This window comes from Saccoglossus kowalevskii, chromosome 1 (assembly GCF_978046115.1).
Source record: "Saccoglossus kowalevskii chromosome 1, keSacKowa6.1, whole genome shotgun sequence".
Taxonomy (NCBI): Eukaryota; Metazoa; Hemichordata; class Enteropneusta; family Harrimaniidae; genus Saccoglossus; species Saccoglossus kowalevskii.
The window spans coordinates 27,314,941-27,333,570 of record NC_140641.1 but is presented as its reverse complement, the minus strand read 5'-3'; the positions used below and the strand labels follow the sequence as shown (position 1 = coordinate 27,333,570).

At 38.6% G+C, this 18,630-nt stretch overlaps 1 protein-coding gene across 5 annotated transcripts in view; it reads right to left on the bottom strand.

Annotated features, from left to right (window-relative positions):
• LOC100377943 (uncharacterized) overlaps positions 1 to 18,630 on the bottom strand; it is a 61,639-nt gene that overhangs the window by 17,731 nt on the left and 25,278 nt on the right. For 3 of the 5 annotated variants that reach the window (XM_085500175.1, XM_085500181.1, XM_078013869.2), the window contains exon 3: positions 1,450 to 1,592. In XM_085500175.1, the coding sequence (XP_085356301.1) occupies positions 1,450 to 1,592 (143 nt within the window). Of the gene's footprint in view, positions 1 to 1,449; positions 1,593 to 3,924; positions 4,075 to 6,164; positions 6,344 to 18,630 lie in introns of those variants that run through there. The other 2 variants (XM_085500188.1, XM_085500185.1) reach the window with 2 other exon arrangements.

The window sequence follows — 18,630 nt, the reverse complement described above, 5'->3', positions numbered from 1 at the left end:
TATCGGAGAACAAAATATCACATAAATATGGAGATTTCAGAAAATACACATATACGCATTATTGCTTGATAACTACATACTACATTGAATGTGAATAATATGTTGGCAACCCTGAATATATTATACATTGAATATTTGGCCAACACTACATTAACTAATAAAGACCTGCGTATACTACGCATCTCTCCTGATGCCCTTCACTCATAAAACAAGAAAGGGATAAGCTCCCTGTTCTAAAGATAATATAATGTATTCCTATATATTTTGCAACCAGGTATTTAATTTCACTATTTGGATATTTTGAGTATATGTAACTAGGTTATTTAAACCTGGATTTGTCTGTTAATTATTCAGCAAAAAACGAAATTGGAATTTAAATTAATATTTTTACAGAAAGTTATCTTCAACATGGGGTTCATAAGTACCGCTATATTGTAGGATTTCCATTAAAAAGTTAATACACTGAGGCTTCTGTATAATGACTTCACACAGACAGGACGTTTTGTCAACCCACTTAATGAAGCGTGCAAATCAACAGATATAGTTAATGGAACCAAGAGTAAAATAAAAACTGAAGACACAGTTGTATTTATTTCGTCGATCCAGTCGCGAAAACTCGATGTATTGCCATTAAGTCTTGATAAGATTCGGAGGCATTAATTTCATTCAGCTATCCTATGCGAAGTGGTCCCAGGGGTTATTAACGTACTATGAAAACATGAATTGCACACATGACAGAAGGTTCTTATCCCAAACTTAATACCTCGTATTTGGTGGTCTGTGCACAATAAGTATAATGTTAACAGTTTACTACAAAATGTAAAAAAAAAATAGATTCCTAAATGTAAATTGGTTGAAACACTAGGAATACAAGTGTACATTGACAGACTAAATTAAAAAGGACAACAATGTTTTCTACTTTCACATATTCACAGCATTGGACACACCCTTAAGTCGTCAGTGTATAAAGCTGGTTGAAATCTCATTCGTGGTTCGAATACCAAATATACGTAAAGAGATTATTTAACCTGTTTAAAGGAGCGGTCACACAACCTTGTCCTGTGAATTCTGTGAACAGCAACTACCAATCAAAATATAGATTCATGCTATCTGACATTGCATTATTACAAATATCAAACAGTAGTGACCCTAATCATAGATCCTAATGGATAGATTGTGTTGAATATTTTCTGGGACCCTTCAAGGTCAGGCACACCGATCCTTTCTTGGTGTACAGTACACATTCACTATCGATAAGGATTCATTTTAAATTTGAAAAGTCAAGTGGCCCTAAATTATACAACCATGTTTTCCCAGGTTAGAAAGTTGAGGCGGATTAGTATATCTATAGCAAAGCTACATCAAGAACCAATTAAATAGAGTTAAATATAGACAAGGTCGCATACACACATGAAGTACCACTTGTAGAATTACTTTACTGCCTCCTACCTTTCTAAACTAGACGGGTGTTGGAGTAGATATTCAATCATGCTGCCACCTGTTGTAGCCGACTGGGCATTTTGATCTTCCACAGATATTAAATCCACTTTATTTGCACTGTGTATGGTATTTTCGGTCAATCTATAGACGCCCTGTACAGAAACGAAAAAACAAAGAATCGAGCGTTAGGACAAGGCAAAAAAAAAATAACTTGATTAGTAGATTCGTTGTCATTATTTTTTTGTAGAGTTCGTTGGATGCCACTAGACTCAAACCAATGTCTGTGATGGATGCTATTGTGACATCCGGGAGCCGAAGACGAGTTGATGCAGACAACAACTGTCTTCTATTGGATAATTTTCCCATCTGTGTTTTTAACAACCAACCATCCGTCTGTCGATGTCGCTATTGGAACACTACTTCGTACTGACACAGGTGTGTAAAGACAAATTCGAGGTGTGTATCTAGCATGCAAACAGGAGACAATACAGTGCACATCCAGACTCATGCGAGCACCAGTAACCTAGATATAGAAACCACATAACAAAGTACGAAAAAATCGTTGTCGGGAGAAATGGACATAATTATATTCGCGAGGCGTTTTTTTTCCCAAAAAAGAAGACGCAAAAAACGTGTAATTTACAACCAAATGCATTGTGCACTTCGTCCACGATCTCAAATAATAGAGAAAGAGGATGCAAAGCACCTAGAACCCTGAAGTATGCATGGAAGTTGTTTTACGCGGCATCACCGGCTGGGGTGTGCCGCATATTCAACAAATTATTATGCTCTCTGGTAAAAACGTGAAATCGCCACTAGTTGAGATAAAATTACGGGTAGATCTATGGTAGTGGTGATGGTGGTGGTCGCGCTGCGGTGCGTTCGATATGTTGTCATGGCGACGTTTAGAACGCGTGAAAATGCATTGTTTTCGCGGAATTCGAACGCGCGCCTCGCGACGAATACCCTCTTTTAAAAAATCATCTGCATGGGAATAATAATTTTCTAGTAAAATGACAGCATTTCGGTAATTCATATTGTAATCAACAATCAGAACTGTACACACTGGGGCACGATTCTGTTTTTGTTTACTTGCAAACTTATCAACGGACATTCACCAATACCAGCGATGTACACCATACCATGCGATTATAGGCAAAAATACAACCCCAAATATAATGAGCAGAACAGTATTTACAAACAGGCTATAATACCCAAACAACAACTAGGCTATATACACATATCTCAGTACAGACAACGCCATATTATTACGCTAAAAATTAGTGGCACCATCTCGTCTTTGCATTCAATAAAGTACGTTCAGTCGTGACCGTGCATAAACGATATGGTACAAGGCGTGAATACAATAAATAGATAACTATATTTCTATTGTTGAGATACAATCAAATAAATGTGGGTCGAAGTGTGCAGCTCAAGCACATGCACGGTTAATTGAAAATCTAGCTGGTGACCAGATTTATGCGAGATACGGACATGCGTACAAGCATGGAAGGTACCTTCCATGGTACAAGTAATACTAGTGTACGTCATGCGCGGGTTTCCCCGCGGAGACCCTCCGTTTGATGGGCAGACAATAAATGTACTGTCTGGTTTCATCAAACGCGATTTATTGTGCATATCTAAAAACCCGGGTGGCATTACTCCCGGACACATATCACTATTAGCATGGAATAAATGCTATATGATATCTATGAACAAAAGGAAATGGGCACAAACGTATTTAAATGTGGTCAAAACAAAGAATCTGTTTATATGCACAACACAAGCGATCGTTCAACCCCCGGGGTTCAACCAAACTGTAACAACCCGAGAAACAGCACTGGCGAGTCCCGCTGCGGGTTTAGTGGGCGGTTCGACCTCGGTACTTTCGTATTAAGATGACATACCACCCACAGTAATGTTCAGCGAATAGTTACGGAAGTAAGGGCAACGACTGCCAGGATTGAGATCTACACAAAACATTAAATGTAATTTTTTTTAGTAAATTCATGGAGCTAAAAAGCAGTCAATTCGTGTTAGCAAAGTAATCCTCAGCAAAATTGTATTTACATTTTATCTGAGCTTCATGATCCTGTTTTCTGAGCGGGAAATTGAACTCTCTTTTGCAAACTTCCCTGGTCATAAATCAAAATTGGGACAAACACTGAGGCACAAACGACACAAAATTACACAAAATTATTATATTATTCGGTTTGCGAGTTCGAGCCCCTGTCAAAAAAAACAATGCGGAACTAAATATTACATCTATATTACAGTTACCACATGGAAAGCACATTTCCATTGGCCGATCATCAACGACGTGAAGAACAAGAAACTGCATACAAACGCATTCATACTTGATTTCAATACACACCGTGCGTTCTCCACGCCGCCACGAAGACACACAACACTGCGTCTAAAATAGTAGTACATTGATATAACCAAATACAAAGAAGGCTTGAAGAAGCAAAGAAACTCACTCACTCAGTATTATCAGCTAAACGACTGTGATTAGACGGACAACGTCGTGACACTTACAGTTTTGCAAAGTGACACCACCAACTGCTGGAGAGGGGGAGAGAATTGAAAATGGACTACTGGAGGTCACAGCGTGTCGTGATGTTGTTGTTTTGTCCGCGCTTGCGCAGATTTGTTTTATTTTACCAAGCCGCGCATATTGTGATGCATATTTAATTGTTGTTCAGTGCGAAGCGACATCCTTATAAAAATGGAAAGCGGGTCGTACTGACATTGTGACATACATTACATTAAAAGAAAGGCTGAGTAGGGAGCGAGTCGTGTATACATGCGTTCATTGGCTGGGACAAGAAACGAAACAAACAACAACAGTTTACCCGGTTCTTAGCAGAGTTTCACACACACGCTTATTAAATACACACCACTCAAATTCATCACAATAATTGACGTTAGATATTTTTGTAATTGACGTTAGATATTTGATAAGCGGCGACTACTTTGTGAAGCGACAAACCGAATAAACGGCATGTTCGTGACTGTCCCTTTCCATTTTAGGGCGTTCCAAATATACACTACTGCGTACAACGACAAAAATCGTGTTTTGAAGGACGTCGGTTGTTGTGGCGTGTCGTGTTTGATGCGAGTCTCATAACGACGTGTATATCGCCTGTAAAATACATTGTTTGTTAACCACAGTATTCGAACACGTGCTGCGCCATTTACTAGTAACCTTGCAAATTACTGTATCCGATGTTGGTACTGGATCGTTCACGGGAATATCGCTATAAATATACATAGCAACGAGGAACTGAGACATTCGGTGACGTGCCTATAAAACGTGGCAACACAATAAATAATGATGCTATACAAAACGGAGCAGAAAAGGCAGCTAGTTCATTTAGCGAAATAGGTGGTTGTTTGAAAATTCGCAAATCCACACGCGAGAGGTCAGGTCATCCGCGTATATATAATTTGTACGCGTTTGACTCGTGCCAGCCCTGGGAAGGACGTAGGTTGGTAACACACCGAAAAACTCGGGTGTATCTGACATCCAGCGAAACAGAAACAAGAGATTAAGAGAAGGGAAGAGAGAAAGAGGTGGTGTCTACATAATATGTATTAGTCCATTACACATTACACCAAACTCGCCTTATCTTAACGCGAATAACGACCTCGTTTAAAAAATGCCGATATTGTATCATGGTATATAGATACAATGTGCATAGCCAAGTACGTGTGTTATGACTATAGCATAAATAACACAACAGAGACAAATAAGGCAACACAGCTGACTCACAATATGAGCAGGGTAGTGGGGCGCACACCACGACTGTGCGTGAGGTATTCACAGAGCATAATACTAGTACCTCAGAGAAACACTAATTAAAGCATCAGCAACATGGATGTATGACGTCATGGAATGTTTAATAGAGTGAAGCAGTGCTCCCGGGAACAGTACGCCAAAATTGTAGACAATGATCTCTTTCTTTTCCTTGTTCGAAATAATGTTTATAAATATACTTCCAGCAATTCTACGTGTTTTACGTCACATCTCGTAAAAAAACACCCGTTTCGCTTCATGTTTTTTACGTGGCACCGCCGAAGTCTGCCGAACAAGACTACTGGATTATCAACATAGTGTTTGTGATAATTTTTACCCCGGTCGGAGACATGTAGAATGTACTTATTTTTTTAATTAACGGACACCACATTTCATGTACTGTGGCCACACCCACTCAACACAAAGAAAACGGACGAGACTAACAAGACATATTCTTCCGTATCCTTTGCGACTAGACTGGAATAAATAAAAAAATATGTCGCATTTAAACAAATCGTCGTTCAATGTACGTAAGACATCCTATATTATAATCACAAGTACAAACCTCAACAAGATTAGAAGAGTAATGAAGAGTAATAGAAATATAAAACACAGTTGAAAAAAAACAGCTTAGTTTCCAATGGTAAAGGAATGCCACGTACTAGCCAGATACGGAAGGGTATTTTTGATCCATATCTAAGCGAATCAAACAACATCAGCGCTGTTTATGAAGAACGAATGGCACATTCCACTATCATGAGTTAGGAAACGGTATAGGCGCGGCGACGGAAGAAAAACGATCACAGATAAAGGGACAAAACGACAAAAGAATCGTATTAAAACGACCAAACGCATTAATGCCGCACGCAATAATGTGACTCGTCTAAACTAGAATCCCTTGTGGAGGAACTGTGGTCTAACAAACCTGTGTTCGTCGATGAGAGTTGTACTTGCAGCTCGACGACTCGGGTCCAATTTTCCTGTGTTTGGTTCAACATTTAATCAGACTATAATGCCGTCAATGGCACGTGAATGAAATCGAGACAACGCTGCCTGTGCGTAGTTCATTCGCAGAGAAACAGAGCGAACCGAATGTACAATTCACCAGTACAGCGACCTCTGTCGCACTTCCGTCTCCCTGTCAACGTTGACACATTTTGACGTCATCTATAAGATCGATTACGCAGTGAACTTTGACCCAGTGGAAACTATTTGCGTTTCACTGGTATATCACGTGTACCGACTTTACTCGTTTAATTTCTGCCAGTTCAAAGTTTCCTGTTTAACATTAATGTTTATTAATACAGTACACGATACCACGTACTAGTATTTGATATTTATACACACCGTCAGCGGTCGAGAGGAATCCGCACGGTCAGCAACAGATATTGCGAGAATGTCGGTGTCGAGTGGAGGATACACACTGTTTATATACAACAGGTTCTAGATTACCGGCGTACGTTTTGATCGACTATAGCCAAGCAAAGATACGTAGCAGATATCGCGTCATTTTGACGCGAGATGTGAAATTAACGGTACTTCCCAGTCAGCCAGAAACATTTGTGGAATATGAACATTATTGAGGAATTTATGGAATAATAAAGTACTATATATCATTCATACATAGGCAGTTACGTAAGAAGAGGGGGTGTCACCTGTGAAATCAGCAAAGGTGTACTGAAACAATATGGTATAGTTCAGTCTGACCTAATTTCGTATTACGGTATAGTGTGTGTATATATAGATAATACAAATCTGACCTGAATTCGTATTACGGTATATTATTATACATCTGTCACCGTAACGCCACAAGTTACAGCGTGTCGTAATTTTGCGGTATTGCACCGGATATTTTCTTACCATATTAGGAAACGCGAATTCCAAATATGAAACGAATACTTGCGTAAGCGTCGTCTAATAATAAAAAAACAAAACAAACATGGCTGCCCCAGGGTTTGACCAGACTCAACACAAAAGGAGTTCGCTGAATCTGTTCTAAACTTTTTGGATTTCGGCATTCCCATGATGTATCATTGGGGAGATGTATAATAATAAGGTTATTACGAGGATACCACAAAGTATGCACTTAGACAGCACGCCGTCGCATCAACCTCCGCTGCACGTCGGTCGATACTTCCGCTGTACAGTCTTCGTAATAACCCCATAGTGTATATATATATATATGATACAAGTCTGGCCTGAGTTCGTTTTATGTTGTAGTGTACGTATATATTCTACATAGAAATGCAATTTAATAAAAGTTACAATCCTATATATGAATAAAATTTAATTAACTCAATTAAACTGCAACTCTAAATATGGTTGCGTTTTAATTGAGTTTAATTAAATTAAATTAAGATAGTTTAACAAATATACATACTGTCAATTTATTTATAATAGAAAGGGGCAGGACTTTGTATCCTGTCATTTCTTTTAACCCTAAGCTAGGCAAACTTAGATTTAATATCATTGAACTGCCCATAGTAAATTTCAAATTGCAGTTCAGTGGTGACCATTTTAAAACCATCATGCCAAGAAAGAACTGATAGATTTGGTTACGTAACACAGAAACTACCGGTTATGCCGTGAATTTGGTGGAAGAAAAACAAGGTTAAGGTGTACACCTGTTACACAGAGCATGGCGAACACATGGTTTGCACTAAGTCGAAGTATATACACAAGGAGGAATTTGATACATCGAGAAAATAAAACAGTCACCAAATAATCTGCTTTCTGATTGGTCTGAATGTTTTATTAGGTGTTACTTTGGGTTGGACAGCCAATCAGGTACAATCTTATAAGTAGCTTTGCAATGACTCCACGGTTTCCGTCGCGTTCAATTCGTAGAGCAGACACACATTCATGACCATGAATTGTGTTGAAGCAAGTCAAAAGATTCATTTTCGGCATTTTGCAAAAGGTAAAACCATTTATTACTGTTTTTAATGTTTTCAGCTTATTCACTGGATTTTAAGTTTAAATTTTCCAGAGACACAATTAGTACTGTTGTTATTTTAATGCTCACATGGATTTAATTTCGAGGATTATACTTATCAACGACAATTGCGAAATTAAAACCCAGTGAAACATTAATCCATTTACAGTAATCGTGTTAGCATGCAATCCTTATACACAATAGAATACATATCCAATAATCGTCTGTCGTTTCGTCTTAAATATGCCAAATTATATTTTTATATTCTCAATTTAATACCTTGGAAATTGATATCGAACAATCTGGCTGACGGGCGTGTACACTAACGAAATAAACGCTAAACGTTACAAATGAGCTAATTACCATATCGGCTTGCTTTCGATTGAAAAAGATCATGTCATATTTAGATTTAGAATTAGAATTACGGAGGAGTAAAAAACGACCAGTGACAACGAACACGTCACAGATTAACTGGGACTCGAGTGACCTTGGAAACCATGGCAACACACTACGCATTTGCGTCATTTATTATTTATGCAAGAAAGAAAGTGGTGTGGAGTCGTGCGAATATACTGCAAATGTTTCACTATCGGTGTTCAGTGTGATTCAAGAAGGAGCAGCGGCACGTGATGTGTAAGACGCGCGTGTGAAGCAGGACATCTAGGGCATGATGGGAGACTCCACGTGATCAGTTATTGGACCAGGTGTTGCCAGTAAATTAATTTACGTGGGTCGTACGTCTAATTCATAAAATGTACATACACATTACTTCTAGCGCAGTTCATTTTTTGTGTGACTGTTCTTTCATCCCGGTGAAAATAGTTATAAAACACAGTTGTAATGCTGCATTTTTTACAGCTGACGCTCAAGTACCCTAATTTACAATAAAGTCGCAAACACACTTATACACATTTGTGAAATGGTTGGATAGACACCCTAACATTAGTTACGAGTCACGTGTATATGATCACCGCTATGTACGAAGACTCCGCTTTTTACTTTTAACACTAAATTAATGGGCGTGAGATAAAAACAAAAATCACAATATACAATATACTAACTGTGGGCGAGTAGAGAGTTTACAGTGTGGTTCTACGAGGCCGCGCCTAGTTATATGTGTGTTCGTTGTGTTGAGACTGCGATACAGCTGTAGTGAAAATTCAGTAGTCGCAAAAATGTGGTGTATCGTGTCTAGTTTATATATATATATATCTTTTACTGGACATATAAATACGACATCAAACTAGTTGTGTGAACATTATTTGATAAGGAATCTTCCGAGTCGGTTATATGATACAACATTGAGATGAGTCATCAAGGAATATAACCAGAATTCAATAATATTACCGCGTTTTGGGGGTTTAAATTTGTGTTGTGAACGTGAACTGGCTGTGATCATTGTACATCATGGCGAAAGGTTACTCGCTGCGTTTCAGTCGCATGGAACACGTTTCCATGGACACGGAGATGAATAGAAACCACGACAACCTTCTAAAGGTCACCTTGGCTGTTGTCATGGCAACACAAGCAGAGAATTGTCACGACACGAACAACCGGAAGAAGTCATCCCGAGTAACATCACGGGTTAGTATTGCATACAATGTTCAGAACATACATTTCAACACCACGAACAATGTTGCTGATTGCACTATCAGGCACACTGTCACATGTATTCATCCAACCAATCGTAATGCTTCTGTAATCATGTAAGTTTAAGTTAAAGGGGGATGGTCGTCGCGCAGCGCGTGTTCAAATTTCATGTAAACAATGTATTTTACACGCGTTGTATACGTCTCTATGAATCCCATATCAAACAGAACGCGGCACGACGACTAATTAAAATACCCAGAATTATTTTGCAATAAATTAAGGCCGGTAGAATCATACTCATGAATGAAAATACCCAGAATGACAATCCATTTTGCAATAAATTGTCAATATCACGACATTGACTTGACAAAAAAGTTATGTGTCACCAGCCTATTTTATAATGAACTGTGGTCAGTTTTTGGCAGTATTATGTTTTCATCATTGTTTTTTTCGATGGAGACACAATCGTGGGCCGAACGCTACGTGATGAACATTGTCATCATATTTTAAGAACAAGTTTCTCAAAAATAACGAGTAGGCTGTTACGTTCAGTATTAGTAATTAGTTGCGATGACAAGATAAGCTAAATGTTATCAATAAGGCTTGGTCAAATTCTATGAGATGTATTCGCGGGAAAACTGCGTTTATAGTCTTTGATCCGTAGTGCTATTATTTACCTTTCATTGGAAATCGGTACCAGATTTGACAGCTGAAGCCACAGCAGTCATAATGAAACAAATATTCGACCGAAACCAAATGTACTTGAAATGAATTGAAATCAACATTTCCGGGGTTGAACGGCTGAATACTAACTGTATTGTATTGCTTCTACATTGTGATATACATTTTATATTTGCGGTAACATGCAGACACGATAAATAGACCACATCACTGCTATTCAAGAACAATGTGTCCCGATGACGTGAATGCTGATAAATATACATACCTATATTGATGTAACCTACGGTGGGTAGTGACGTATTCCGCGAACTGACGTCCCCAAAGCCGCGATCACGTGGTCATGGGAAACAGAATTAGGTTAGCTATGTTTTACAATGATGTATTCAAACAAATCCATAGTAATCGAGATAATACAGTCTCACAGAACTATGCGAACAATGACGGTAAAAGTTGCGTAAACATACCACGAAAAAATATCTCGTACTTCTCCGATGGAACCACGTGAGGTCGTACACCGTGTCACGACAGGTAGCAATGAAGGGCTATAGATGCACTCACAAATTTCGAATTAAATGCAATTTGCAGACAATTTTTTAGTGAAAGAAGATTACACAATCCGAAATTGTCTGGATCCTACTGGAAATATCGCTAATGGAAATTGACATTGAAGTAGAGGTGTGGGGATGAAGGCGGAACAACTAGAAACATATTCATCGGAATAGAGGGCAAAATTTGCTTCTACGACAGCTCTTCTCGACGAGTTTGGTAGATAACGTACTGGCACACTGAAGTGATAGAGGGACTGGGGTGAACAATGTGTCATATGACGCGTTGTGTTCTTTTGATCTACCCCCTATCAAAGCAGCGTTGTTAGTGACTGTTTGCTTTTACGATGACGTGAGCGACTGGCGTACTGTCAAGGCTACTAGACACATTGGCTCATTATTCATAAGGGGAGCACGACACAGCGTGGTTCCATTGAGTAACTCCCCCCTTTCCCCATGATACAACAAACAACTTGAATAAGTACCAAACTACACATGGAAACAAAAAATAAACTGAAATACGTCAAAGTACTTCGAAAACGTATTCAAGTTCATTTTTTTTATGAATAATGTACATGTACTTTCATTTCAACGTTCAGTGACCTCTCTCAAAATTCTGTTTGAACAGGAAATCGTCGAAGCCGTCAAAGCGTTTCAATAAAAGGCGACAAAAACATGGTACCGCATTATATTTAACGAATACAACCGACATGACCAAATAGGTGGTAAATAGACTGATCCAAATTATATTCGATTTGATCATCGTGTCATTATCCGAATGGCTCATTATATATTACACATATATGCCACTTAATTTAAATACAATATTGATTCCCAATTCGACAGATGCCCTGCAGACTCATCACTGCGCATGCCTAAGCCTCTACCGAAGTGCATACAACGAACTACAAATATGACGCGATAGTATATATTCTTGCCCTGGTTAGTGCTATAACCGGTAATATACGAGCGCATAAAAATATTTTAAATTTAATCAATCGTCACGAATTTCGTGTAAACAAACATAAAATGTAATAATAATAATAATAATTATCTTTATTGCCTTCGTATCCCTATTAGGATTTTGACTAAAATGCAATACAGATGTGAACAAGTCATTGTCAATGACACGTCCCCGTTCCGTTCATATTTGAGTGACATATACATTCAAAGCAGATCATGACCGAAATGCACCTGCATATGTACAACACATTGTGCTAAATCTGAACAAAATCCATCCATGCATGACTGAGATCCGGTTCTGGAATTGTGAAAATATGTGATTTTGATGCATTTTCGGCCATAAAATGGCCATCATTCCGCTATTGTTAAGCAGATCATGAAACAAATGCACATATCTATTTGTGACATGATGTACCATGTGTGTGTGAAGTTTGAACTTGATCAATCCAGACATGTCTTGGATACGGATCCAGAACTGAATTCTTTAACAAAATGGCCGCCAGTCGGCCATTTCGAACTTGATCCGAAAAAAAAAAAAGACGTGCATCAAGGTCCTATTATGTTTAATGTATGTACCAAATTTGAACAAAATCCATCCATGCATAACTGAGATACGGGTCCGGAATGGTGAAAATGTGCGATTTCAATGCATTTTCGGCCTTAAAGCGGCCCCCATTTGGCTATCGTTAATGAGATCATGAAACAAATGCACATACATATTTGTGACATGATGTACCTTGTGTGTGTGAAGTTTGAACTTGATCAATCCAGACATGTCTCGGATACGGATCCAGAACTGAATTCTTTAAAACAAAATGGCCGCCAGTCGGCTATTTCGAACTTGATCCGAAAAAAAAAATGACGTGCATCAAGGTCCTATTATGTTTAATGTATGTACCAAATTTGAATGAAATCCGTCCATGCATAACTGAGATCCGGGTCCGGAATGGTGAAAATGTGCGATTTCAATGCATTTTCGGCCTTAAAGCGGCCGCCATTTGGCTATCGTTAATGAGATCATGAAACAAATGCACATACATATTTGTGACATGATGTACCTTGTGTGTGTGAAGTTTGAACTCGATCAATCCAAGCATGTCTCAGATACGGATCCAGAACTGAATTCTTTAAAACAAAATGGCCGCCAGTCGGCCATTTCGAACCCGATCCAAAAAAAAAATGACGTGCATCAAGGTGCTATTATGTTTAATGTATGTACCAAATTTGAACAAAATCCGTCCATGCATAACTGAGATCCGGGTCCGGAATGGTGAAAATGTGCGATTTTGATGCATTTTCGGCCTTAAAATGGCCGCTATTCGGCTATCGTTAATGAGATCATGAAACAAATGCACATACATATTTGTGACATGATGTACCTTGTGTGTGTGAAGTTTGAACTTGATCAATCCAGACATGTCTCGGATACGGATCCAGAACTGAATTCTTTAAAACAAAATGGCCACCAGTCGGCTATTTCGAACTTGATCCGAAAAAAAAAATGACGTGCATCAAGGTCCTATTATGTTTAATGTATGTACCAAATTTGAATGAAATCCGTCCATGCATAACTGAGATCCGGGTCCGGAATGGTGAAAATGTGCGATTTCAATGCATTTTCGGCCTTAAAGCGGCCGCCATTTGGCTATCGTTAATGAGATCATGAAACAAATGCACATACATATTTGTGACATGATGTACCTTGTGTGTGTGAAGTTTGAACTCGATCAATCCAAGCATGTCTCAGATACGGATCCAGAACTGAATTCTTTAAAACAAAATGGCCGCCAGTCGGCCATTTCGAACCCGATCCAAAAAAAAAATGACGTGCATCAAGGTCCTATTATGTTTAATGTATGTACCAAATTTGAACAAAATCCGTCCATGCATAACTGAGATCCGGGTCCGGAATGGTGAAAATGTGCGATTTTGATACATTTTCGGTCTTAAAATGGCCGCTATTCGGCTATCGTTAATCGGATCATGAAAAAAATGCATGTGCATATGTCCCATATAAGGTGTGATATATGAGTGAAGTTTGAACTTAATCGGTCCATGCATGTTCGAGATACAGGTGATCACGGACGCACGGACGCACGGACGCACGGACGCACGGACGCACACAGGGCAAAACATAAGTCCCCGTTTTCGGACTGCGTCCGAACGGGGACTAATAAAGACAAACAAACAATTAAAGTGAGAATAAAAATACACACAGGAAAATAAAACAACTAGCAAATAAAAGTAGAAAAAAAATATATAATGGTAAAGTAAATTGGATTGTTTTCCACATTTGTGTTGGTGAATGTTTAGATTACTATTGCATGTACATGACCTTATCTTGAGATAGCTGACTATAATGTTTTCAGTTTGTCCTCTCTTGTTTTGAAACCGTTCTCTATGTACATTGTATTTTGCTATTTGTATTATTGTTTTTTCATCTTTATTATTTAAAATATATTTTAATTTTTATTTATTGTTTGCTAAATCGGGGAGTGATAACAGCTGATAAAGTTTTTTTTTCTTTCTCCCACGTAGAGATCACATGTTAAATAAAAATGTTCTTCGTCCTCTACGGCGTTATTTACACAACATAGACATATTCTGTCAGATATATCTGTGTTGCTATATCTCCCAATCTCTATTTGTAGTCTGTGAGCACTAATCCTCAATTTTGTCATTGATGACCTGTGATAAGTGTTTTTGACTACGTGTAAGTAGTTTTCAAAGCCAAAGTCTGTTTTCAGTTCTCTGTAAGTGCGCAATTTATTTTTGTGATTATTCCCTTTGTTATCATTGTCTAAAATCTGTTTACAAATTTGTTCAACATGGCGGGCACGACGACTGTGGCGTATATAACTTCATTCGTAATGAAGGACGACATGATTATTTTTTGACAATGGGGCAAGGACAGTGATGTGCACAATATTGGGCGATACGCAGACGGACATAACCCCCCTTGTATTTATATAATAATTATAATACCCCGAAATGTCAAAAAAAAAAATAAAAATAAAAAAACAAGCAGCCTGTCATATCATCACGAAATGAACAAATCTGAGACAAGTCCACATGTAGTACCTATATATGTAATATCAAAGCAATCAGACTTTTAACAAGAAGTCGAAAATATCACTTTTTACCAAAAATGACAAAAATAATAGAGAATTTAAGATTTTGACATGAAATGAACAAATCTGAGAAAGAACCATCCAAGGTACTTGCACATCAAATTTGAAAACACGGACGGACGACGACGGACAATCAGTAATAAGAACAGCTTCGCTGTGTTGACAGCGGAGCTAAAAATTGAGAAAAAAGAAAGTTAGAAGTCGACTTGGTTTACACGGCAAGCATATAATTGCGTCGAAGAATAATATTTATTTTCTCGAGGACCTACAATTTGTTTATCAATTCCGCACAGGAATTGCAAAAGATATTGACTCCTGAGATGTAATGATTTGAATGGGAAGTGTTTTGAAGGCGATAGTGGGCGTGATTTCGGCCCTGATGCCATGTCGGGTCATGTCACAAGATAATCAGAGCCGAACGCGTATACATAGCGATTTTTGCTGACTCTGATAAAATGATGTCGCACAAACGAAGTAGACAACGCCCACAAGCAGAGGATCTCAAAAAATGGACAACTCATAATGGGTTGTTGTTTACACAATGCCCTACAAATATTGGATATTGCTGATTCACGCACAATGTTGTTCGTTATCCCGAAGCACTGTCCAGTTACCACCTAATGAAAATGTACTGTAAAAGTAAATTATTTTCACGTGGAATTTGTTTTCGCTATTTTCACGGAAAGGGTGAATCGGCGGGGAAAATAAAATTCAGCGAAAATCATCAAAAATCACTGAAAATAAACTTGATACAAACCAGCCAATATCTCTGCCAATATTTAGCGAAATGCAGTATTTTTCAGTGACTGGACAATCAAGTGGTGCCAAGCAACCAGTAATAATATCACTATTACATCGTGAAACTACATTACTTTGTGTCAGTATCGTTGCGCGAGTATAATCAAGTGCGATTTAAAACGATGGCGCTCAGTTACCGTGTACATACAAGTTAGTTTAGATTTTGATACCTCTATCAGACTGTGGTTGAAGACCTAAACGCAAAACTAAACAGATAGTTTTAGTAAGATATCAAATATTTGAATACACAGAATACCTGCTATACATACGAGTTAGTAGTGTGGTCACGCACAGTGATAACCTGTGTCACGTGTAACACCATTCTCCTTCCCAGAGTTCCCTGCGGCTAGAACAACGAAAGTATATTCTTAGAAATAAAACTGTCTGTGGGAGATTGGTGTAACACGCGACCTGTTTTTGTTACCACTGTTCCAAATAACATGGTTACATGGAACTCTAAGCACGATGACGGGAATGAATAAAAAACTATTCGAAGTTTCGTGAATGTTTTCAAATCACGTCACTCAGTCACGTGCCTTCTGGCCTGAAAACCGACCCAAATGGAACAATATGGCGATTACTAGTTACCTGCGTCTTACTTGCCATTCGCAAAGGACACCGGGAACCAGCGAAACTAGTATAGTATAGTATAGTATAGTATAGTATAGTATAGTATAGTATAGTATAGTATAGTATAGTATAGTATAGTATAGTATAGTATAGTATAGTATAGTATAGTATAGTATAGTATAGTATAGTATAGTATAGTATAGTATAGTATAGCACAGTCACTGTACTAGTAGAGTGACTGTGAGTATAGTATAGAGATAATCACGCAGATTATCGGGAAACAATTTGAATCAAATCGCGATGAAAAAACTCGGAACCGGTCAAGGACGTTATATATATATGGAGGAGTATCCCCATGATACGCTACTCGCTAACACTACCAACTATTAGAAAGTATCCAAATGTTAAAGCGGGGTCTTCACCTGCGCATGCGTCAGATGGCTATTGTGTGTCATTGCGTTGTGTCATCACCGGAAGCGCTGTCCCAGCACAAACCTGTGTCATATGTTCGCTGGTTCCCGGCGTCCTTTGCGAATGGCAGGTAGGACGCAGGTAACTAGTAATCGCCATATTGTTCCATTTGGGCCGGTTTTCCGGCCGGAAGGAACGCGACTGGGTGACGTAATTTGAAAACATTCCAAGTTCCGTTTTGCGTAAACGTGTCTGTAATGCTACAATAAAGCCATGCTCATGCATACTGCCTGCTTAGATTTACAGATTAGATATTTTCTGTGCAAATTTATAACAAAAGAAACAATTCTTTTTATTCGCCCAACTTTCGAAAGCAAAAGGAAACCCCTGAATGGCCACGAGCGTAAGCGCTGACGTCAGGTAACTAAGGGAAATGGAACAAGCAACGAGAAAGTGGTGTACCAATCAGAATGCCGGAACCGTTACTAGTTACCGGCCTCTTGTGGCTTGGTACGCCATGACACTTGAGGCGGGAACCAGCCAAGTGTCATATGACGCCTTACTAGCCGATTTGGGCTAAAACTCCGCTCCGCCGCCTCTTTACAACAGTGTTTATACGCGGAACTTGATATTGCTTTTTACAATTTGGGTTGCCTTTGAATCACATATTTTAGTGAAATATTGTTTATAGAGTGAAATATTATTGTCATACATAATTCAATCTTTGAAACAACAGAAACTAACACATAAAAACGATAATCAAATTTGTGTTTGAAGTTCAAAAGTAGTTGCGTTATTTCCGGTTTCAACTAGTTCGAAAATAGAACGTCCTTGAGCGCAATAAAATCACGCATAGAACTCCATCCGAACCAGACTCTAGCAGCGTAAACTTATTGCAATTTGCGCGATTTGGGCCCAGTTTGTTCTTACAAGTTTTCTAAGTTTCATTTATCATTATTTAGTAAACAGGTCTCTGAAACAATTTAATATATCCGTAAAATAGGTGTCAATCGACGATTGACTTCGAAACGTTCGAAATTTCGAACAAACTCCCGGCACACCTAGCGCGATATGCGTCAGATCGGTGTAGAAGACGCCGAACTGCAGCGTCAATGGTGTCAATGTTCACAAACAAGCGTCTACCCATGATCCTTTGCGTTGTAGCGTTTGTTGTTATCGTCGATTGGGACTCAATTCCCGCACGTGCGCAGGTGACGACCCTCCCGCTTTAATAATAATGAATCCAAAATGTGTATATAGTCGTTAAACAGTCCGAAAAGTTCATTTGAACAGTTACAGTAGTGCGTCTAAGATTATAACTAGTTAACTTATTTGCTGGCAAGTTGTCGTTCGACTCCTACTAATTACGAGTCGGTTACATAAATCGAGTTGTTGGAATGGTCATGAAATCTAGTGGGCAAAATGCCAATTTGAGCACGTTCTCAAAGTTGTGAGTTATGCATATCGCGGACACGAAGAGATGTTACAGCCAATTGTATGAACCAAATAAATAGATGTTTTACTAATATGGGGAGAAATCTTGTTTTACCATACACAGCAGGGAAAGTACGATTTTTTTTTAGGGCATCACTTTTTTGTAGTTTTACATAATCTCATGCGTCTCATTTGTAATTTAAAACACCGGTTAGATAGTGAACTACTAATAGTAGTCAGTCATGGGGATTATCGTCCTAAGCTATGATAAGAATTAAAAGAGAAGTTGCAGACGACGACTGCTCCCGCTACTGATAGCATATACAGCACGAC